This window comes from Epinephelus lanceolatus, chromosome 15 (genome assembly GCF_041903045.1).
Source record: "Epinephelus lanceolatus isolate andai-2023 chromosome 15, ASM4190304v1, whole genome shotgun sequence".
NCBI lineage: Eukaryota > Metazoa > Chordata > Actinopteri > Perciformes > Serranidae > Epinephelus > Epinephelus lanceolatus.
In genome coordinates, this window is record NC_135748.1 from 19,668,080 (window position 1) to 19,692,072 (window position 23,993).

The 23,993-nt window shown below is 41.8% G+C and overlaps 2 protein-coding genes across 2 annotated transcripts in view; both read right to left on the reverse strand.

The window, feature by feature from the left end:
• The window catches only part of LOC117266606 (zinc finger protein DPF3-like), a 29,273-nt gene extending 17,733 nt beyond the window's left edge, over positions 1 to 11,540 (reverse strand). The window contains exons 1-2 of the mRNA XM_033641862.2: positions 11,482 to 11,540; positions 2,260 to 2,420 (exon numbers count right to left, since the gene is read on the reverse strand). Coding sequence (XP_033497753.1) covers positions 2,260 to 2,420; positions 11,482 to 11,513 — 193 coding nt within the window. The 5' untranslated portion in view covers positions 11,514 to 11,540. The remainder of the gene's footprint in view (positions 1 to 2,259; positions 2,421 to 11,481) is intronic.
• A 529-nt stretch (positions 11,541 to 12,069) lies between these two features.
• LOC117267134 (zinc finger FYVE domain-containing protein 1-like) lies at positions 12,070 to 23,444 on the reverse strand. The gene is made up of 11 exons (XM_033642819.2): positions 22,596 to 23,444; positions 21,999 to 22,503; positions 21,049 to 21,263; positions 20,724 to 20,830; positions 20,499 to 20,607; positions 20,269 to 20,366; positions 18,796 to 18,913; positions 18,507 to 18,677; positions 18,091 to 18,271; positions 17,863 to 17,976; positions 12,070 to 14,214 (listed from the first exon to the last, which is right to left on the reverse strand). The coding sequence occupies exons 1-11, from the start codon at positions 23,103 to 23,105 to the stop codon at positions 13,985 to 13,987; spliced, it is 2,358 nt and encodes a 785-aa protein (XP_033498710.1). The 5' UTR covers positions 23,106 to 23,444; the 3' UTR covers positions 12,070 to 13,984.
• Positions 23,445 to 23,993: the final 549 nt, after the last annotated feature.

Sequence of the window (23,993 nt, forward strand, 5' to 3'; positions counted from 1 at the left end):
CACTGGTAACTACATGGCTAATTTCTCGCCTCAAATGTTTTACCAAACATATTTTAGTGTATTGTTTAGCTGTAAAATGAGAAAGTTGCTCTAGCCCATGGGCGGCATTTGCTTTGGCTCGACTGTATCGAACATGGTGCCTGCATCACAAACTTTCTCATTTAACAGCTAAACAGTACACTAAAATATGTATGTGAAAACACTGGAGGTGAGAAATAGGCAATGCAGTAACAGAATATTGATTCACATTTGATCAGCATGGCCTAGTTTCACAGTCTGACTGCAGTTCATGAGCAGGGATTGACATGATTAACGGCTGCTTTAGTGATTCCTCGGCTCTGATTGGTTGTTTTCCTACAGCCGCAGTAGATTCTGGCAAATGCCATTAGAAGCACTGGGAGGAGGCAGATTTTTTTTTTTCCAATGATTACTTGTCTCATGTACAACTGTCTGGATATAGTGACAGTTTCAGCAAATAAAACACAAAAAACAAATGAATAAAAAAAAAAAAATCAATAATGAAAATAATTACAGGTATTTGCAACTCTTGTTAAGAGCTTTAGATCATTCATTCATTCATTTTCTGTAACCGCTTATCCTGTTGGGAAGCCTATCCCAGCTGACAGTGGGTGAGAGGCAGGGTACAGCCTAGACAGGTCACCAGACTATCACAGGACTGACACATAGAGACAGACAACCATCTTCTGTTTGGAGGGTTGGAACCTGAAACTCAACAATGCTGACCACTGCACCACTGTGCCGCTGCTTTAGATAATGTAGATGTAGATAATGCTCATTTTCCTCAGTATCAATAGTATCGATACTACTTTCTCGGTTTCTATTCTCTCAAATAGCGAGTTGACACACACCGCTGCAGTGCCAACATAACTCTGCCTCCTCTCACTCACTCACAGAGGTGTCTGCTCTTCACTCATGTCATTCGAACTCAAAAATATGAACACATTTCCCCTGTTCTAGCCTCAATGCACCTGTTACCTGTGGTGCTCAGGATTGATTTTAAAATTGTATTGCTTGTTTTTAAATGTGGCATCGTACATTAATGACATTCTTTCCCCTTACACCCCTGCTCGCACTCTCAGATCTGCAGACCAGCCGTTGTTATCAGTCCCCAGGGCAAGACTTGAGACAGAGGGTAGTAGGGCATTTGCTGTTAGGGCTCCACAACTGTGGAACAACCTTCCATTGGGAATCAGACAAGCCGACCGGTTGTCCTCTTTCAAACTCTTTTAAAACTAATCTTTATAAACTGGCTTTTGATTAGAGTTTGTGTGTGTGTGTGTGTGTGTGTGTGTGTGTGTGTGTGTGTGGGTGTGTGTGTTTGTTTTATGCTTTCATTATTTTGCTTATCCTCAAATATTTTATGTCCATTTTTAGCTACACTGAACTTGAACCTACTCCAATCTTGTAATTGCACATTGTGTTTTGTTTTTATGTCTGTACAGGACATTGTAAACTTGTTTTTGAAAAGCCCTATAAAAATAAAGTATATTATCATTATTATTCCCTCTGGTTGCACATAGGCTTCTGCTGCATAGGTCTGTTTTGTTTCTTATGTGCACTTATTGCCTTTCGAATGTGTGACAGTATCAGAGGGTTTTGTGTTCATCATGTCACCTTGTTTGCCGGGAGTTCATTAGCCTATTTTGTTCTAGTTTTTGTACTTTGGTGATCATACATCATTGTTAGCTGTTGTCCAAAGGGCTCTAGTTAAGCTAACGTTAACTTCTGGAGCTTAGCTTCATTAACTTATCTGTAATTGCAGAGATAACAAAGGTTGGCAAACGTTATGCTGAATGATTCAATGTAAATACTGTAGCACCAAACTAACGGAGAGACACTCTTGGTAACGATGGTAAAAAGGCCGTTATCCTTTTCTCATATTCTGAGCCAAAAACCTTAACTTCAGTGGCACCTTGATGCACCAAAATTTGATTGTTATGTCTCCTAATTGCCTCCTGCGAAATGCCGTGTACTGTGACACCTGCCATAGCGCCGCTCACTGAATGTTGATATTTTGTCCAAGTGAGTGGAGGGGGGCGTGGCTTAGCCATAGGTCAATTGCGTTTTTGTGTCAGCCACCGTCATTCTACTACATGCTTGGCACACCAGAGAAGTTTCAGTTCTGCATACGCACCCCTAGATGCCACTAAACCCCACACACTGCACCTTTAATGTGCCAAAAACGGTCTTAACTCTCACTGAAACACTATCTGTAAGCACATATGTGTGTTTACCCACCGGGGCTGCGGTGGTGTCGTTCCATCCAGATGTAGCAGTTGTTCTGGGCCACGCCGGTCTGTGAGTCCAGGAATGGCAGGCGGACACTTCGTTCAGCACACAGGCGAGCATTGTAGCTGCGGCACTGCTCAATGGCGTCCTTATAGAACTGGTCACCCAACCTGCAGAGAGGGTAACAGAGGTCAGTGACACTGGACAATGTGATTGATACAGCCGAGCTGGTTTGATGAGTAACTATAATGTGATCACATCTGCAGATTCTCTGATATGGAAATGAGCCTTTTTATCATGCATTAATGCATTGACGATAGCCTGTTGCTTGTTGTGGCTACAGATCATCACACTGGTGAGCAGAGGCAGCTACACAATTTGTATCCCTTAGAAACTTTCCTCAACCCAAATAATGCTGTTAACATCTGCTCAAACTCCTAATCAGAAGTCTCAAACTGACAGCCGAGCTCCTCTCTCCTCTTCCAGTTTGCCATTGGGAAGAATTTGTGGAAAGGAAAAAACAATGCAACCCAGTTACACTGCTCCCCCTCCTGAGGTTAAACATATTATTATCTCTGTGGACTCTTTGTCTGATCTGATTCTAGATAGCCTCTGAGCTACAGTGGCATCGACTGAGTTACATTATCACAACAACATAAAATCTGGGGCCTGATAGGAAGTCCTCCGATCAGCAAGCAGCAAAGACTCTCACACTTTAGTTCCACTTTTCTTAGCGCCACTGAGATTTTGGCAGTCCCTCAGGGTTTCAATGTTAATATTCAGAGTGAAATGGGGGAGGATATTTCACATTCAAGCCCTCAATCGCTGCCACACGCCTGGTATGGTAATTAGCCTACTTAATTAATCTCAGCAGAGTGCCTAGCACAAGGGCAGGTTCTAATTTGACTATATCAAAGATGGGGGTAAATGCTGCAACTCTGAAATCGTGGCGAGGTACTTTGTATGTACTTTCCACAGCCGGCTGTTATATCACAGGGGCAACAGGGCAAATTAGAGCCACTGGTTCTCCCCGTATGAACATCTCCACATCCGCATAATGAAGTTCCTCCACGTGTTCTCAATTACAACATTAGGAAGACGGCCATTTTGAAGTGAAACTAATGAGCTGTGGGCTGCGAGTCGAGCCTGGAATCTTAAACTAGAGGCAGGAGAGGTGGGAGCCTGATTCGTCAGCGTCTTCCAGATCCAGATCTCGGTCTCTCCCTCTCTTCGCCTTTACCCCGGCCCTTGACGAGACAACGTCCAGCAGATGAACAACCGTGTTAGGAATGCTGTCCCGCACAAAGCCCACTGCTCTGCGGTTCAGACAAAGCCACAGTGTGTGAGGCTTCTGGGAAAGAGAGGGCTTCGTGTCAGTGTGACTGAGAAGAGTAAACAGTCACAGGTACAGAGTGAGTGCAGGGAGGGGTGGAAAGGTGTGAGAAAGAGAAAAACAAAAACAAGACAGGGTTCAAAAAGGCAAGATGGTGAGAAAAGGAGGTTACAAGCCAACAAGCAGACCATAACTAAATACTATGAGACTTGGCTTGGCTTTACTGGCGTTAATAATCGTATCACTACTACTGTCTGCCTTGTAAAAATGTCACACAGGCTCTCTTAGTGCATTCAAAACACAGATTTCCAAGATATAGCGGCACTTTCTCACCCTTTAACATGCAGGAATTTTTACAAGAGGTATCACACAGGGATATATTCAAAACAGATTGGCCACAAAGCTGAACACACAGGTTCATACGTCCGACATCTTCACCAGTAGCTCAGGAATTTCTTTGAAAGAGAAGTATCTGGCTCATAAAAAATAATAACAAACAGCTGTGTCATGATATGTATAAATCTCGGATCTATATCATATGTGTGGGCTGTCGTTTCCAACAGTTAGACCCCGTCAAACTAACCTGTGAGCTTCACTGCCATTCCTTGATATCAACACACAGCTCTGACGGGACGCAGGGTGACATATCAATTTACTAAAAGCAGATCAGCTGTAAATGCTCGCTGAAGGCAGCTACGTGTGCACACTCAAAGGGTACACACCGTAAAGTGCCAAGAAACTCACGAGATTACTCGAGTTGAACGAACCAAGAGAGGATGCTGGTCCGTCTCAAGTGAAATGTGCAGGGAGGGGTCAGAGGGGAGCGGGGGAAGAACAAATAAGTGGTTAAAGTCTTCTCGTGGGTGCTGTCTGTCTGTGCATAGACACGTTCTCCATCAGAGCCCCACTGCCCCGAGCAGCAGGTGCACTGGCTTAGGCGAGAGATCTCTCTGACACTTGTAATGAGTGACAAGACCCACACATCCAACGACACAGGAGGGGAGAGTGTGTCACACTGACACACACACCACCCCTATGTCAGCACACAACTCTTCCCCTTGTCTGTTGTGAGCCACACGTTTCTGTTAAGGAATAAATACAGGGAACTGAGCAACATCACTAAAATAGAGTCAGATGGGTCAAAAACATGAGCAATCTGACAGTCATACAGATTTTAAACCAGCCCTTGGAAAGGGAAACAAAGGCAAACACTACAACCATTACTCAACTGTCTGTTGTAAACATCCATTACAGTTTACAGACCAGCTTCCTGGTTCACTTTGACCTACCGTGCTTGCCACAGATGTGCGCACACAGTTTCCTGTACGATGAAGGATTACCGACATTTCAAGTGCACTCACTTTCAGTTTCACCTCCAAATAAAGTGTATCATATTAAAACTTTAACTTAGCGCTATTTATCAATCCACCAACTCCAAAGGGTTCAAGATATCAGCTGTAGAGATGTCTCCCTTCTCTTGAATATAATGGAACAAGATGGCACGAATATACAAATATACATTTGAAAAGCTCAACAGCAGTGTCTCTTTCCAGAAAATCATGACCCAGATACCTGAGATAATCCAAAGAACATGTGAGGAGCAGTTTCATACAGGAACTATTTTCTTTCTACCGAACTACACCTGCCAACTGTATCCAAGTGTCAAAAAAAGTGTGCATCTACTGCTAGCTAACGTTAAAGCTCAGCTGAGGAAGATGTCATTATGTTTACATTTCATGCTGCCATGAGCACAAGCCTCTCGTTCGTGAGTAGGTGCATTCTTCTTCTGTGCAGTGATACAGTTGATGTATCGTTTGGTAGAAAGAAAATAGTTCCTACATGAAACTGCTCACAACAAGGTCTGTGGATTATCTTGAGTAACCAGGTCATGATTACTGGAAAAAGACATTGCTGTTAAGTTTTTCAAACATATTGTTTTGGCACTTCGGGCACCACAAGCCTGAGGATAGGAATGAAGAACCAGTTCCAAATTGTCTTATCCACTTGAACTGTATGCCTCCAAGCTTATTATTTCCTTTTATCAATGCAGGCAGGTTTTTCTGACAGTTACGTATTGCAAAATAATGATGTCACACTCCTGCATCTACGCTGCCAGATACTTGCAATGAGAAGAGTCATGGAGGAGAGGAAAAACAGTCCAAAGCTGGGCTTCATTACAAAAAGAAAGATGACAGTGCTGCTTGTAATGTCTGTAAGATGATCGTTTCAAGTAAGGGTGGAAACACCACTTCCAATGCATGTGTCATGTATTTGACTCTACAAATGCCACTGCTTCCTAGGGAAAATATCTTTTTATAATAGCATTAGCATCACAAAGGCTGTCTTAAAAGATTTTTTGCTGTGATGATGCTTAAAACCCTTGTAGACCTACTTTTTCCTCCACACAGACAACTGATCAGGAATCAGTAAGGCAATCGATACAGAGCTGTACAGAATTAGGGTTGCAACTGTTTGAGATTTTCACGGTATGATAACCGTGTCAGAAAATATTGCGGTTTCACGGAATCACAGTATTACAGAATTTATATTATAATCACTCCAAATGACCCTTAAAGGAATGAAAATGGAAGGGTTATTGTTGGTTGAACAAATGTTTTATTACTATAACTGAAACTTGAAACTATTTTGGTGATGGGCGTGTGTGTAAAAAGTCGCCCCCTAGAAAATAACTAAAAAAAAAAAAAAGTGGATATTTTCCACCAGTTGCATTTGTTTTCAATATCATAGATAAGCAAATGTACACGGTATGATAACCATCAACTCTTATATCACGGTATACCTTAAAACCAGTACATCGCTGCAGCCCTATACAGAATCGATAATGGCACTGGTATGAAATCTTATCAAGTTCCATCCCTGCACAAGCTGAGTGCCATCTAGTTCCATTATGTTCAAAAGATGGCAGACATCGCTACTGTTGGTATCTCCTTCACTCAGCATCTCACAGCAAAACTATCTAGACAGGTAAACAGCACTACAGGTAAGAGGAGAATTACATATTTTTAATTTTAGGGTGAACTATCTGTCTACTTGCAAAACATCAACCCTAGTTGCAGATTTATAAGATTGAGAGTCTACAAGAAGTAAAATGAAGCAGTAATTTTAAAGACAAAAAAACATATGTATTTAATTGCTTTCCTCTTACGCTAATCAACCCCTTAAATTTGTCTTGCAGCCACCTGAGGGGTCCAGACCCTCAGGTTAGGAACCACTGCTTTAGATAATCTGCTGGCTTGTGTACAAACCGTCTGATTGAGATCTCAACATTTACTTTCATGAATCAAGTTCCACCAGAACTGAAATGAAACTAAAAATATAAGACCCAAGCTGTAATAAACCATAATTGTGCTTTAAAGTCTAGCTCTGCCTAAAGGAGGCAAAATGATGTGGAATCACATTAAACCAGAAACACTTCTGTTGCGTTTCAGGGTTTAAAAAGGTGCCTCAGAGGTATGTGCTACACATCCTCAATATCTTCCAGTTGAGTAGAGAAGGTGAGTGTGTGCATAAGGGCGAGGAACAAAAGCAAATCTTGTGGCCAGTGGGGCCTCCGCTATCAGCGTGTTCCTGTCAACGGTTCGTCGTGTCACATGGCTGCGTCCGTAATGCGAGCATGTGTCAACACTCATTTTGCATATCTGACGACAAACTTTAGTTTGCAGGAGAGAGCAGCTCCCGGAGGCAAAGTGATCATGACAGTCATGACAGAGCTCCTGCTTCAAAATGGTCCAGCACTCCAGAGATGTGACCGGTGTGAAGAATAAATGAGGATCAAAATCTTAACTTCAGCTCTGTTCAGGAGGTTTCTCAAATTTGCAGGTGCACTGCTTCTTCACAGGAAGCTACAGCCACCACATAACAGGAGAGGGGGAGGAGGTGGAGGAGGAGGAGGAGGGCCTACAGAGTGACTGCATCCTGACAACAACCGCTGATTACACCAATCAGAACAACACAGTCTGGGTGAGGGCAGGAGTAAAACCAGACCATACACCTCCACACTGCAGTGCCAATAAACAGCAAGCCTGACTCACTCAAAGTCTACTCAACGCCAATGACAAGATAGCTGACGAATGGGGAAGGATCTCGCTGTCAAGGAGAGCTGTGGCTGGAAGATGTGTCCAACTCCAGCTGTGGCTAAAATTTTAATGAGCAGCGTTATGAGCTTCTTTATTAATCAAATATTCCAGACTCCATTTTAATCAGCAGATTCTGGAGATTACTGTCCCCCTGTGCTCATAGGAGGGACAGACCTCACACAGGCGTGCACAGGCTTGCACGCCGCAGCTTCATCCGCCACATCTCTACAACAAAGTCAAACCAGCGTTTCATTTCCCTGAAGTGAATCATCTTAATACAAAAAAAAGGTCAAACTGGTCCACAGGAGCGACATCCAATTAGTGTCAAGTGTGACTAATTATAATCTGACAAACGTGTGAAATGAAGTCAGAAACCCGAGACAGAGGCTAATTATAGCACATTGAAACACTTCATTAAGCACAGTTTATAGCAAGGAGACATTCCACATCAGAATGCTAAAGCGACTCCGAGATGAAAAAGCAGCTTGACAGTAGACGCACGCCGAAGCTTGTTGGGACACAAGAGAGGGAAAACAGTCCAACAAGGTAATAATGATAATGTACTTTCCAATAAAAATCCTGCTCTTATATAAAAGATAACAACACAGATGCGTGATGAGAGGAAGTATTATTCATTTAACATTACACCGAGTACTTAAACATCAAGTGCTTCACTGAGCTGCTCAGGTGCCAGCAGAGGGACGCCGTGATTGTATTGAACAATTCCCTGTGAAACTGTGAAGCGAGGCGCTGCATGAGAAGTGCAGTCAACTAATGCAAAAATACAGATTCAGCAGACATTTTGCATTTAAGCACCATCCAGAGCATCAAACAGTGTGGGCGCAGTCACTCCCATTAAATTATTAAATTTAACTAGTCTCTGACCTGGACCAGTGTTGTCAAAAATATTGATTTATATTATTTAAAACAATTCTAATACCTACTTTCCTCAGTATTGATACACCAGTACCTGCTGCATTTTGTCGCTCTCTATTATTGGTAATATCTAGGCTACTACATTTTTTTTTGTGCTACTACTCAAGAGATGTCGATGTCATGTTGTAGCCATTTTATCCTCCTGTGACCCTGCGTCCTTACACGAGGACATTGCATTTTGGGTTTACAGCACCTTATACTTCAATCTGCTTAACTAAGACCAATTGTCCTTGTTCGTGGACACTTTTATGTGCCATCTAGTGGCAGCAAGACCACAATACACTAATCCATTTAAAATCAAGATGGCTGACATTTCAGCCGATCCAGACAGATCAGATGGAACAAATTACATGATTCAATAAAATTACTAAACAATGGAGTCCTGTCATGGCTTTATTAATACAATAAGGTTTATCATCCAGTAGGGCTCTGCCAAACTTTTAATCTTCCACCTATGCACATATCACATACATACATTTTATGTCATTGTCTGGAGAACAAGTTTTGCACCTGTATCTGTGTGATTATGATGTGTACTATTTCTCATTCCTTTTTTAAATTTCTATTTAAATTTTGCCTTTTCTAACCAATGGGTTTGACTATATACATGCTGTAGTGAATGTCTATGCTGTTTTCTTTTTATGTTTATGTAATTTGTTAATATAATGAGTACAAATGTTATATACAGCTGGAAAAAAGGGATATGTATACACTGTATTATTGTTGATAAAAAATAAATAAAAAATAAGGTTCTAAAAAAAAGACGACAAGGTACAAAACCTGATCAAATTTTATGGTTTAAACTTGTTAATTTACACCTAATAACGTTTGTAGTTGGATGAAATTCGACCAATTTTAGCAAAAGTAACGAGTTGCGACACTGTTAGGAAGTACTCGTTTGAGGACATTGGGACTTATTATTGCAGCATTTTACACAGGCCAATTAGATGTGACGAACTGTTCCTACAGACAAGAAAAGACATTCCTAGCTCAGAGTGTGGTGCGAGGAAAATTCAGTTACAGAAAAAACATATCGCAAAGCTTTGAGACAGGTTGCATTATTCGCAATTTTGTTTTGCACAGCCATGCTAAAGCATTGAAATGGACAGTTTTGAACAGTTTTAGACTAATAAAGCAACCCCTAACTCATAGAGTTATAAAATACTGAACAAATGTTGCATTGTTTATAATTTTGTTTCTGCACAATAATGTTCAGGCATTGAAATGAACAGTTTTGAACATTTTTAGACTAGAAAAGCGACCCATAACTCACAGAGCTAAATATGCTGCATTGTTTGCAATATGGTTTTTGCACAACAATGTCCAGGCATGGAAATGAACGGTGATATACTTTAAAAACACACTGTCACTATCAAAAATACACCCAATAGTCTCCACATGAGGACATCATTTTTTCTAAAACTACTAACTGTTCAAAGGCAATGCTATTTTTTTTATACTTATCAGGTCCTACTGATCCCAGAGAGCTAGGAGAAATTAAAAATACATACAAAACAAAAGCTGGGGTGACTCAATGTTGATTTCATAGAGGTATCAAGATAAAAAATATACTGAATGTAGATATTTTTCAAGGTATTGTTTCAAAGTTATAAATTCAAGTATTTAGACAACACCAAACTGGACACATGCAAAAGTATCCTCAGCAAAAAAATGCCACATGCAATGGAAATAACTAGTTTGAAATGGTCAACCAGGTATCACACAAACACTTCTGCACCCTTCCCAAGGTGTTGCAACAATGTCACAACGGCTAACAATGGCAACAGTGTGGGTGATGTGTGGTCCACCCCTCGTGCTTACAGTCCACGGAGGTGCCAGGGTACCTCTATGGAGGAGCAGATGGTTCTCCTGCTTGTGCCCAACACTTCCTCTCTGTCGGAGCATCTCTCTGACAGATGGGCCCAGGATCCTGGACCAAGCTAATCTCCAGCACTCCTCCACTTAAAGGCACAGTGGAGTGCCTGCTCTACCTCCACAGTCCCAGGGAGCCGTGATGGTGATGGTAACACACATCAGTACAGCCCTGGACGCTTTTGTCATGCCAACTGAAATGTCAACAAATGCTTAAAATAATAGTTTAAATATAATAAAATTACAAGAAGCAGGAGGCTATCTGGGTCTAACTTACATGTTAGGCAGTGGAATTGGTGAAACACACAGGAACAAAGGGGAAATGGAGAAAAAGGTGGAGCATTTCTTTGAAGTTGAGGGATAAAAACGACCACAGCTCGGGCTGTGAGCACAGTGTCAAGCTATTTCCAACGGCGGACTCCAACTGCTGTCACTTTTGTCGATTTCGCCAGCAAGCATGCAAATACAAAATGCCTCCTCCCTTGCTTGCTTTACCGGGTCCTGACCACGTCTGCGCTCCGAGGAGCCAAAGTTGACATGTCGACAATTCACACCAACTATAAACGACTTTCGGAATGTCAGACGATATTCTCCCTGCTATGCCCAACCGAGCACGGAGAAAATCGGCTTTTAATTATTCGGTGCAGCGCAAAGGCACGTTGTGTCGACAGTTTTCAAATAAATTTACAGCCCAGGAAAAGACGACAGTGTGTTGTGTTGAATGCACAGCCGTGCCGAGGAAAAGCTCCTGTAGTGCAGTCGAAATGTCAGGCAGCCTATCGCACATGTTTGACACTAAATGTTAAAATCTCGTGGAATAAAAGAAGTATACGAGGCTACTTTGCCATGCAAGAAGTACACAAAAATGAATTTGGACAGCTTAACGTGCCGTGTGCACACGGCTGGGAAACACATGCACGAGCAAGCGGTTTTAACGCACAAGTTGGCAACAAAGTAATTATTCACAATTTCCTAAATGTCTAAATTACTTACGCTTTTAGTGGATTCTGAATGACAGCCGCCATTTTGCTACAATGTAACGCAATATCGGCGTCTTGCAGTTCTGAGGGAAACCTACGGGAATGGACCAATCAGAGCGCGGGGTGAAATCGTGGACCAATAGATTTGCAGGATGCGCGGACGGGGCGTGGCTTCATAGGGTAAACTGTCAAAATTATTTTAAAGGGTTTTCCCTTGTATTTATATTGTACACAACTGAATAACAGCACTTTTAAAGAGACCCTGACGAGCTTGGATTCGTACCAAGTGAAACTCCCCTCCTGGAGTGTGCAGGCACCATGCAGTGCAAGTGGCACAGAATTATCAACATGGAAGCTTGTGTTTAATTATTTATTAAAATAATTATAAATCATTTATCATCATCAATAAGCACCGAGCAAATAATTTTTTCCCTCACTTTATCTGGAGCTGCAGTGTTGGAGAGGATTGGAAAGCGAGGCTCACACAGCACACACAGGCGTGCACACGATCTATTCCTCCCACATGCAGTACAGTAAGTGGTTTGACACGGGGAGATTTAAACACACAAACACACACTGAAGACATGGAGGCAATTCCAGATTGTGTTTTTGACAGATGGGAGCTGATACAACTTTAATCTTTTGCAAATCTTCCATCAGTTTAGTATCCACACAGTTAGTTTCCCAACAGTTTTTAAAATCAGTCCTGCTCGGCTTGTAGTTTGTAGGTGAGAAGTGTCGATGATAGCACCCTGGACATCACAAAATGCATAAGATATCTGAAGCAACAGACTGCACACATTTGCATGAGAATGAACTCCAGTACAAGTAATCTGACACGATGTATTTCCTATTCTATACTGTGCAATATTAGCATCTCAGAGGAGGATGTGTGTGTGTGAGAGTGTGATGCAACATTCAGACAGATAAATCTATTTCGAGACAAGGCAGACACAACATTTTCTCATCAGACATCAGAACCAAAAAGTTCCACGTTGGGAGCAAAGGGAGAATTCACTTTATCTACAAACATTACAATCGACAAAGACCCTTTTTTTCTCATTTTTAACAACAAAATACAAGCATATGTGTTAAAGGCATCACCTTGTGCTTTGTAGGATATCCAGATTTAAAGCTCTGTCTCTAAACATGGTTCAATATCTCACGGTTTCCACATTCGAGCATCAATTTTTCTGTGTTATGCTTAAAGACAAAAATAAGAAGACTGGGGAGACAGAGTGGTTCGCATACAGTCGCTACAAAGAACATAAATATCCATACAGTAATGCCAAACAAAAACCAGAGAAAGAAAATACACATCATCAATAACGGATGTACAATAACGGAAAAACAAGCTGTGAAGAGCTCTAACGGAGAATTAAAATGTGTTGTCAGGAATCCTTATCCTGTCAGTCTGTGCCTACTGAAACCTGGAGGCGTGAGTGTAATATGTAAAACTGGTCTAAAGACAAATTTGGATATTCTTCAGTTCTGCAAAACAATATCCATACAACCAGGCAGACAACAATACTTAGAAAACAATTAAAATCAAGGTGTCAAGAAAACAAATCATGAAATACAAACATGTTACAACATGGATACGCTAGATTGCCGCTTGGTAAAAGATAGTGAGGTTTGTTCAGAGACCGTCCTCTGAACGAGTAAAAGGCCATGGATTTCTCATGCATGCCAGAGTGTTAATACGTTTTTTTTTTTTCTTCAATACATAAATAATTTTGAACGTTTCAAATGTACACTCCTCTAACATAGCTCTATGTCTTCATACAACCACATAAAATAAAATATAAACATTATGCCAGCACAGACACAGTGACCTGAATGATTTTTGGCACACCAGATATCCACAATCTAGACCTACTGTGGTAGATTTCAGCTCAGCTTGAGACGTGCTACTTGATCATCTGGATATCTGGATTTTAGCCATGGTAAGCAACAGCCTATAACAGCTGAAAAAGGCTTAGTGCAAAAACTAAAATGTTGCAATACAGCATGCAATGGAACCTGCAGTGTTACCTGCACGGATATAAAATATCTCCTTGCCATTACACGTGCGACATCAGAGAAACAATGCTCAATAATAAGAATTGCTGGGAACTAATCACACCAACCCCACAGGGTTCTCAACTAGCTAGTATTCTTTAAATGATACATTTTTTTAATATTTTCTGATAGTAGAAAAATAGCTCAACAGCCTTATGTAACATAAAATCAGGGACGTGTCAGTAAGAATCAAAATATTGACTCTGAATAATCAGAGTGGAAATGCAGGTTTCACACTCAGTCAAGTAACTCATGTTCTGGCTGTTCTACAAAGGCCACAGGAACTCTGCTAAATGTCCTAAGTATATATATACGTATATATATAAGCCTAAAAACTTCCTTTCCACAGATACGAGACAGAACCATTAGAGTAACAGAGGTAAAGCAGTGACAGACTGCGAGCTGAGTGAGTGAGTGGTTCTCTCCGGTGTTCTGTGGAAGGAAGGCCGTCCCTGTTAAAGTTCAGGTTTCTGGTTGCAGCTGGTGCACACGCGCACGGGGTGGTCCCAGCCCCGCGATGGAACCGGCCGGCGCTCCGGGGAGCAGTCGTCGCACACTCCTTGGCCGCAGGCGCGGCAGTGGTGCTTGGACAGCTTGGCAGTGAACTCGCGCTGGCAGTTGTGGCAGCACAGGATGTCCTGGTCGGGCACCCAGTAGGCAGGACGGGCGGCATCTTTCACCAGGCCTGCAGGGGACACGTAACATGAATACACACATCTGTTGGGGTAAACGGTCACTTTAAATCATTTTAAACTTTATAGTACTGACATTTAAAGGGACAGTTCGACAGTTTGGGGAAATATGCTCATTCGCTTTCTTGCTAAGATCAATAACACCATGGAAATAGAACAGATAGATGGACATTCCCATTAGAATTAACATAGCAGGATGGTCAGAGCGGCGGCCATTTTAAAGTGTACCGTTGCCATTGTAACCGTTGTAGCAGGCTAAGTTCCACACAAACAAACCAGCTGACAGGAAGTCACAAACTCGCTGTGGTGAGGGTTCGCAGTGATGACCAAACAAGCAGTGGAGTTGTATGTTTTCAAGTGGTACGTTCTCAGTGGTTTATTTCAACTAAACCAGGGTTGGTGATTGTTGGAGCAGTGGAAACACTAACAGTAGACAGGCAGGTTTGGTGAGTTTTATTTTGTCTCTGTCAAGTTTTAATGAATTGTGTTTTATGATGCATTACAGGAAGACTTCACCCACAGAATGACCATTTGTAATCAGTTAGTCGTGCCGTGTTATCTTGAATTCCTAGAGAAAACTTGTTTTTCCTGCATGACTCCATAGAAGACATTTATTGATTGCTCAGGGAGTTAACACCAGCAGAACTATATGAAAACATCCATTTACAAACTCACACAACTCCTGCAGTATAATCCACGTCTCATTTATCCAGCCGTATGCTCATTGCTTCCCAAAAATACATGTGTTTGGGAAATGCTGAGCACACAACTGGATAAATGAGACTTGGATCACACTACAACAGTTTTGTGAGAGTTTGTAAATGGATGTTTTCATATAGTTTTGCTGTTGTGTAAAATGCTCCCCAGTTATTCAATAAATCAATATGTTCACTGTCTTCTGTGGAGGCATGCCAGAAAAACAGTTTTCCTTATGAATTCAGGGTAACATGGCATGACTAAATGGTTTACAAATGGTCATTTTATAGGTGAAGTATTCCTTTAACAAGGCAATTAAGCTAACATTGGTTTTGGTTTGGTAAAAGAGAGAAACTTGGATTGGCGTATGGTTGTATTTTGTCTGTTAAATAAGAAAAATATGTGTAAGAATAGGACAAAACAGAGTTCTTAAACTAGAAAATGTGACTATGACACACTTACGGCCTCAGTGATGTGTAACGTCACCTAACAGCTAACAAAAATCGCCATTTTTGTTTGAGCGAGTCAAATGACTTATGGATAACACTCTCATGTCTGTTAGGTTAGCTTAGCATAAACACTGGACTCAAAGGAAAACAGCTAGTCAGTCTCTGTGAAACATGCCCTGTGTAATTTCCCTGAGCCTAAGGTGACGTCAGCACCAGTTCAAAAATCCAAAGCTATCTAGTTTACTATCACGTATCACAAAGACCATCGTTAAATTCTCACATTTAAGAAGCAAGAAACCAGAAAATGTTTGGATTTTTTTTGCTTAAAACATTAATAAAATGATTATTCAATTATCAAAAAAGTCTGCAATTAACTTTCAGTCAATCAACTAATTTAGTGTTTCTCAAATGGGGGTGGGGGTACTTTGGAGTGCTGCAGGGGGTACGTGAGATTTCTTTAAAATGTTCATGTAAAAAATATCGGCCATGCATAATTCCTATAATAATTATACTACATTAAGTTCAATAAAAATGTAATGTGAAGGTTTGATGAACCACATTTAACCGCAGTCATGTTCATGTTTGCTCACTAGTTGTTTCTACCCAAAATGTTTTGCAGTCCTCAGGGGGGTACTCAGCTGAAAAAATATTTAAAAGGGGGTACAATTTTGAAAAAATTAATTGATTAACTGATTAATTGACTAATCATTGCAGCTCTAATATTTACTAGTAAAGGGCACCGATGAATAACCTGATTAATAAACTGATATACTGCGGAGCATATCAATGTCTCTGTCCAAAGGTGACAAATTCTGCTCTACTGATTCTGAAGCTCACTGATTAACACGTTATATCTTGTTTGTTTCATCTGTGAAAAAACTGAAGTGTAACAGCGGCAAGTTGAGGTTTTACGGGGGTTACGTCCCGGACTTTTTCTTGGCAGTGAGCAATAACGTCCTATAATCTTCGCTGGTTGCCTGGCAACTGCTCCTGGCAAGAAAAAAGTCCAGCACATAACCTCCCTCTAAAACATGAATGTCCCAAAATGTCCAACTATTCCTTTAATTCAGGGGTGCGTTCACTCACTCTGACTAAAACAGTAGACTATCGACAGTTCAGTTGCCAGTTGCAATTGCTCTACTGAAGCTCTATCCATGCTCATTTTTCCTCACTGCTGTCTGAAGTGCACAAACAGTGCAACTACCACGTCCTTAGCTGTCTTGGTTGGGGTATCCATGGAAACGTGGAAACAAGATTTGGATTTGGAAGTAAGGATTTTGTTGTGATTGGAGCAGACCTTGCTTTGAGGTATTTTTGGGGTGGTGATGGATACGGAGAAGTTTTCAGAAGGATATCAGGTTATCAAACACATATTTATCTGTGCCCTTTACCAGCCATTATACAGTAGGTCTACAACAGGCTCACGTAGCAGCCTAACATATAATAATAATCATACTGCTTGTGCTTTGGGTTACACAAATAGAGTTTCCAAATATGTTTGAAACCTGCACGAAACAACAACCTGAAGGGAAAATAATAGCTATGATTTGTGGTGTGTATTTGAGCAAGTACAGCACTTGTTCTTGCCAACTCTTCGCAATCTCTTCCCAGCAGCAGAGCCAGTTCTCTCCATCTAAAACACATTTTCATTATCTTGACAGAAACGAGTCATATTGGCTGTTATAAAAAAAATGCTCTTCTCATAAACACTGGACCAAAGTGCATCCTAGACATCAGCGCAGAGAGTGTGGCAGTGACTCATTCAGACTACCGTGCAGTCTGTGAGAAATCTCGATGCATGTCAAGTCAGGAAACCTCAAAACATTTATGTTACTGACTCAACAAATATACAACTAAGGTGAGTTAAGTTTACAGCAGGATGTCTCGTAAAGTGAACTGAATAAACAGGATAACTGGTCATCGGTTTCACCTTTGCACTACGACTAAACAGCAGATACAAGAACTGAAATGTGAAACGTTAGGGAGCAGAGAACTTCACTGACATGTCCTGAGGAGATTGTCAAAGGCAGTTTCAGGTTCTGTAGCCAGTGTGTGTGGGAGGATTTTAAATTTGTAGTCCATAAACTTTTTTTATTGGCAAGAACAACAAGCTACAGTCATTCACTCTGCTTGATGACACATATAATTTCAATCACTCATACATAACGTTGAAGCAGTACACACACTAAGCAGGTTGGGAATCTACTGCTGCTGTGTGGACTGTGAGCTTTTTGATAATTGTACAGGCTCTATTACAACTAGGTCATTAGGGCATCCCATAGTCCTTATAAGGGAGGTTTTGCAGGCCAGACTCCTGCATAACATTTTGAGAGTTCAAACTGGAAACAAGACCTCACTGCTTTTCTCTCTTACTGTAAATGAGCATGTTACGCCTCTGCCACTAGAGGGCGTTGTATCCAATCACATACATTTACTGGGTCACACATTTATGTTATGTAACAATCCCCTTAAGGTTTTGTTTTGAGGAACACTCACCAAGTGGGATGTCAATAGCAGTGACCACGACCCCGATGGTGTTGGTGACTGCTTCTCCAACCTTCCTGGCGAGGGTTCCACCTTCTTCCTCCTCAAGCTCTGCCTCATGCAGCTCTGCACAAAGAAAATATCTTTGCTCAAGCCGAGCTCACCCGAATGCCACACGGCTGAGTGACACACAAAAGAGGAAAAAAAAGAGACATTTGGCATTATTGAGAGTGTGTGTACCTGCGTAAGAAGCTCTCTGCTCGAAGCAGACGTCACAGACTCTGACAGGGGCAAGACCCCAGCCTCTCTCAGGGACGGGCGCAGCTTTGGAAGAGCAGCCGTCGCAGAAGCCCTCCCCACAGGCACGGCAGTGATGCTTGGTGTCATTGTCCTGGAAGACTGCGTGACACTTATGGCACACCTTGTACGAGACAGAGAAAAAAAACACACAACAACAACAGAAGCTGTTATTGACCAAGAGCTGGAGGGAGGTGGACACAAGCTGAGTCTATCTAGGTTTTAACTTATGACCTGCAAACATGTATTGTGTAATAGGCAGAGAACAGCACAGACAGTAAACACAGCTCTGGACACGAAAGTGTTGACTTGGCTATTGGTGGCGGGTGGCAGAGGGTGGGGCTGTCTGTGTCACTCACCAAGATGAGGGAGTTGGGTTTCCAGTAGGCTGGGGCGATCTGATCTGTCAGCCAAGAGGTGACGGCCTTGGCAGGCTTGACACTGAGCTCTGACACAGACTGGGCCACTAGGTTGACTCCGTCCAGAAGACGCTGCGCTGCATTGCTATTGTCCTTTAAAAAACCATCCGACTGCAAAGAGTAGACCTCTAGTTACCTCTAGCCATAATGCTACATCTGTATGAGAACAGACAATTACGAGCATATAATCTACATCAGATAAATCAATGAAACAGCATGTTTCTCTTACCCCTGGCCATACATGCTGGATCTCAGTGCGGACGACTGTATCCACAGGGTCCTGGTTCCCGTACCAGTACTGACGGCTCCGATAGATCACACCACAGTTGGGACATTCAATCACATACCTTAACACACAGCAGATACATAAATGTGCAAGTCTGTGTGAAAATATGAATGTAAGTATCTGAAGTACAACTAGGAACATGTAAGATGATGAAAATAGACTAATTAGATTTTAGGTCAGAGTCTGTAACAGCAGTGCTATAATTAGGCTTGCGAAAAGGTAACATAAGCCTGACCCAAGGGTTACGGTTAAGGTTAGGGTTGTTACGCATGAAATATGCAGGGCAGCTTTTGTAACTAGGCTCCAATATTATGTAATGCTCTGTAAGAGCTATGAGAGGCGCAGGCCCTGTGAACATTTTAAACCTATACTTGGCTTTTAATAAATGTTATTATCATTGTACAACCCCGATTCCCTAATTCCGTAAACCATGAATAAAAAAAGCAGATCTCTTTCGACCGATATTCCATTGAATACAGTACAAAGACAAGACATTTAATGTTCAAACTGATAAACCTTTATTGTGTTTTTGTAAATATAGACTCATTCTGAGTTTACCACTGTGTTATATCCACTTTTCTTTACACAACACTCAGTAAGTGTTTGGGAACTGAGGACACTACTAGTTTAAGTTTTGAGAGTTAAATTCTTTTATAAGATTGACAAACAGGCTTCCCAAAATCTTCAAGATTAAAGGACTGTCTGTGCGGAAGAATGGGCCCAAATCCCATCTAAACACTGAGAGATTAATTTCTTCAGAGAGAAAGTGTCTTGCTTCTCCAAGTATTAAATTAATGCCAGTTAGCATGTTCAATAAGTTTTTCCTGTGTCATTCCACTTTATTGCACAAAACTTTTTGGACTGAAACGTTACAGTTTCCTTATCTGTGTAAATTTACTGAGTTAAGCCGAAAGTCTTGGTCTAAATTTCACGTGAATAGCTACTAATTATTTTATCCACTCCATGTCAAAAAGGATTTGCGAACAATTGCATTCTGTTTTTATGTACGTTTTACATAGCATCCTGACATATTTGGAATTGGAGTCGTTCCAATTCTCTAATCTTTATTATTCCTAACATTTTTCTTATCTATATTTTTTTTATTTCACTTGACTATTTTCTAATGTTTTTTTTTATATATTTTTCTTTATAATTTTCTAATTATTGTTTTCTAATTTTACTGTCTATTTGCCCTTGTTTTAATGTGTTGCATTTTTATCTTTATTTATTTTCATTATTATTTTTTATTGCAAAGCGCTGTGGGCTACATCTCCTGTATTAAAAGAGCTCTATAAATAAACTTTATTATATTATTTTTGTTATCATTATTATAATTAGCAGTAGTAGTAGTAGTAGTAGTAGTATGATTATTATTATTATTATTATCATCCTGCAGGTCATCCAGCTGCTACTCACCCAGACCAGGCGTATTTGGCGAGGCCCAGCCACGGAGAGTCTGAGGAAGCCGAGGTCTTTGGAACAACCACCACTTCCTTTCCCCCTTCATAGCAACCCTGAAGTGATGCACCACACAATGACTTTAACTTTAATCTCATTAGTCATGAAACAAGAGTAATTACACAGTCAATGGTGTAGAGAGAAGGATTAGTTCTGTCTAAGTGATAAAGTAGAGCCACCGTGCTTACCTTACAGGTGTAAATGCGATTATCATACTGAGCAGAGTAACGACAACGATGCTTTGCCTCGTGGCACACTCCTTCTCCTAAGTGGTTCATGCTGTTCTTGCAGCCAGATCTGGGATAAAAGTAAAGTGTCCGAATGTTAAACAATGTTGAAAGCATGAGAGCATGAGATAGAAGGAGAGGCAATTGTGGTGATAATTTTCCTTTTAAAGGGCGGGAGGTACTGACCCACAGCTGAGGCACAGACTGGAGCAGGTGAAGTACTCGTCGGGAAAGAAGCAGCTGTGGGCTACAAGCTCACCTGCAATTTCCCCATTAAAGCGCTCGCTCAGTGCCTGTGGGATAATCAGGGACCAGCAGAGATTAGCTAGACCCAGACTAAACTAAGTGTTGCACCTCCTCTTCATGCGTACAGTAATATTGCTCAGAAAGAACAGATACATTTTACAAACAGTAACATAAATACATCTTTATCTTAATCCAGTTTAAAGGCAAACTGTCCATCAGTTTAGCTCGGTACTGGCTGATATTCAACACAGGCCTACAGCCCTACCTGCAGGGCTTTGAAGATGACCACAGGGGTGCGTGGGGAACGGGTGGCGTTGTTATCCAGGAGCTGCTCCAGTTTGTTCTGCAGGCCACAGAAGTCAGTCGGGGGGCTGAGAGTCTGCGTGCCCCAGTACTGCACCGAACTGAAGGCGTCTGGGTAACGGGAAAGCTTCTTGAAGCGCTCCAACAGCAGCCGATCTACTGACTCAGACGATTTATCTAAAAACGAAACACAGATGAATAGGTTACCATAGAGTAACTAAGTAAGTAAGTAAAAATAAAACTCACATACTTGATAAATCTATGAGCAAACACGTGTAGCTCACTTTTTAACGTTACATTTGTTGTCCCAAGTCCTGAAAGGCTTGTACCAGTGTGCATTGTGTTTTAGCACATTTACGACAAATCATGTGCACTTTATGCTCCAAGGCCAGCCTTATCTTGAATGTGTTTTTTCTCCCTCCGACACAGTGACATTTAAACTACAGTAGACTGCACACACTGGAAAATGGTTGACAGAAATGTAAAGTATAGGTTGCAGCAATAAAAACTGGCTGCTGGATTATCGCTACAAATATGTGACATCTTTGACTTAACTACACAGCATGCTCAGTTTTCTTTATAGTTCAAAAAGCAGTGTGTCCACATTTCACAAAAAGCTGGAATGCAGGTCGCTACCTCCTGTGATGTTAAAGTAGGCTGTGGGCTAATATTTGCTGAACCTGTCATTATCTGCAGGACTGATCCCTTAGTTTACTTTAAAGACACCACCTGCCATCCCTTAGGGTGGTGCAGACCTACCTTCATGGTGATACAGTCACAGAGTATTTTAGTTTTTAGTTTTAATGGACTTTTTCTAGTAAAATTATGTTTAAAGCATTGACTTGTCTAATTAATGTGCAACAGACACTATAAACATTCCTAGCAGAACTAGGGAGTGACACAAGTGTTCACCTGAACCCAGCAGCTTAGTGTGCACTGTTTCATGGAAGATGACCACCGCAGGGCCCAAGGTGGACAGAGGGACATCCAGGCCACAGCGGGCCGTCGTGGCCTTCAGCTCCTTGGTGAAATGCTTCAAGTAAGCATCCGAGGCATCCCCGAGGAACTTGAAGAGGTCGTCATGGAGACGGTCGGCATGGGTGCGGTAGATGATGAGGTCGGAGATGGCGAGCACCTTGAGCAACAGACGGGTTCTCTGGCCCTGTTTGGAACTGTTCCCAAGCAGGCCCTCCGTGTCGATGACCACTACGTTACGGAAGGGGTCAAACGCCGCCCACACACCCACGGTGCAGGACTCCTGTGTGGGAGAAGTTTTGAACACCTCTCTGCCCATGAAGAAGGCGTGGTTCAGGGTGTGGGATTTGCCCTCTCCGGTGTTGCCGAAGATGGACACCACCTTCAGCAGCTGGTCAGGGTTACAGCTCAGGCTCTTCACAAATGAAGACTCATCTTTTATCTTCAAGGAAACAAAAGTAAGAAGAGATAATATGTTGAGGTGTTTTGAGTCTTTTCCTACTCAAAGACAAATGTGACTTTTGCACAACTCACCTGCATGTCCTCGTTCTCATCGACCAAGAGAAAACTGGAAATCTTCTCCAGAAGTTTTGCTCTCTGAGATTTGGTCTCATCGGCTATTTGGACAGCAGTTGGGACAGACGTCTGGACGGAGTTGACCTCAGCAGGTTTGGGCGGTGGGGGATAAGATGTGAGCTGGTGTTTCTTTTTGTTGCCTCCGCTGTGGGTGCGTTTCTGGCAGTCTTGGCACAAGTTAACTTTGCAGTTCTGGCAGCGGACCACAGATCTATGGCGTTTGCCATTGTCTCCGTTACCTCCTTTACAGTTGTCACAGTAAGGGACGTGCCCAGGTCCTATCTGAACCCGCTCATGGTTCTTCAGACGCTCCTGACTGTGGAGCTCGAGCTCACAACGGACACACTGCAAGCTTTTGCATTCATCACACTCAAATGCAGCCTCCTCAGAGCCACCACAGGTATAACTCTCTTGACATATTAGGTTGGTGTTGACTCCCTTTTCTGAAGATGAGCCATTCCCACTCATCGTTTCTTACAAGGTAAACTTGAATACAGAGCAGTGCTTGTTGGAGTAGCAACAGTAGCAGCTATGTCCAACAGCAGTTAATGAAAAATGTACAACATGCAGTAACACTGACAAATAAAATGTCCAAACACAAAGACTAAATCAAGTTACAACAGCTGCATGGTAGCAGATCCAATGATGATGATCCAATAGCTGCAACTCTAAACAGTAACACAATAAGCTAGCTTTCTAATGAATTTAAAACACTTAAAAGGCTTTTATTAAAGTCATTTAGTGCAACTAACAGTGAGGCAGTGGAGCACAAACAGCCGTCTCTTTGAGTTACACCTGATATCTCTTTAACACTACTAACTAGTTAGCTTGTTCATGAACCAAAGTTAGCATTTAGCTTTAGCATTACATAAATAATATTTAAGGTTAGCGGATAAAACTGTAAAATAATACAGAAACATGTACAGGTAGCCAGTACCGACCGAGACAATGAGCTCTCCCTGAAAGGATGAATGTGCAAATGTTGATGCTAACAACAGGCTAGCTAGCAAACTGACCCTCAGTAGCTCGCTGGCAAACTCGGTGGATATTTTGGCATCCAAGCAGCAACACTTAGCTCACAGCTAGTTGGTTTCGACGGACAGCTTTAACTTTTTTTCCCAAAGAAAAAGCTTTAATTAGCGGGCCAGCAAGCTCCAACAGTTCATAGCCGTCCAAACAAGCAGCTAGCCTTCAGTCTGTCAACTGAGCTGTAACAACATCTCAACAAAAACAACAAGCAGGCGATGTCAAACAGCTCGGATACCAGCGGACTCTTCTGCTTTTCAAACGGGAGGGAAATCCGCGCTGCTCCGTTTCTAGAAACTCTTTTAAAAAGTGTTAGTGTCTTTGAATCTT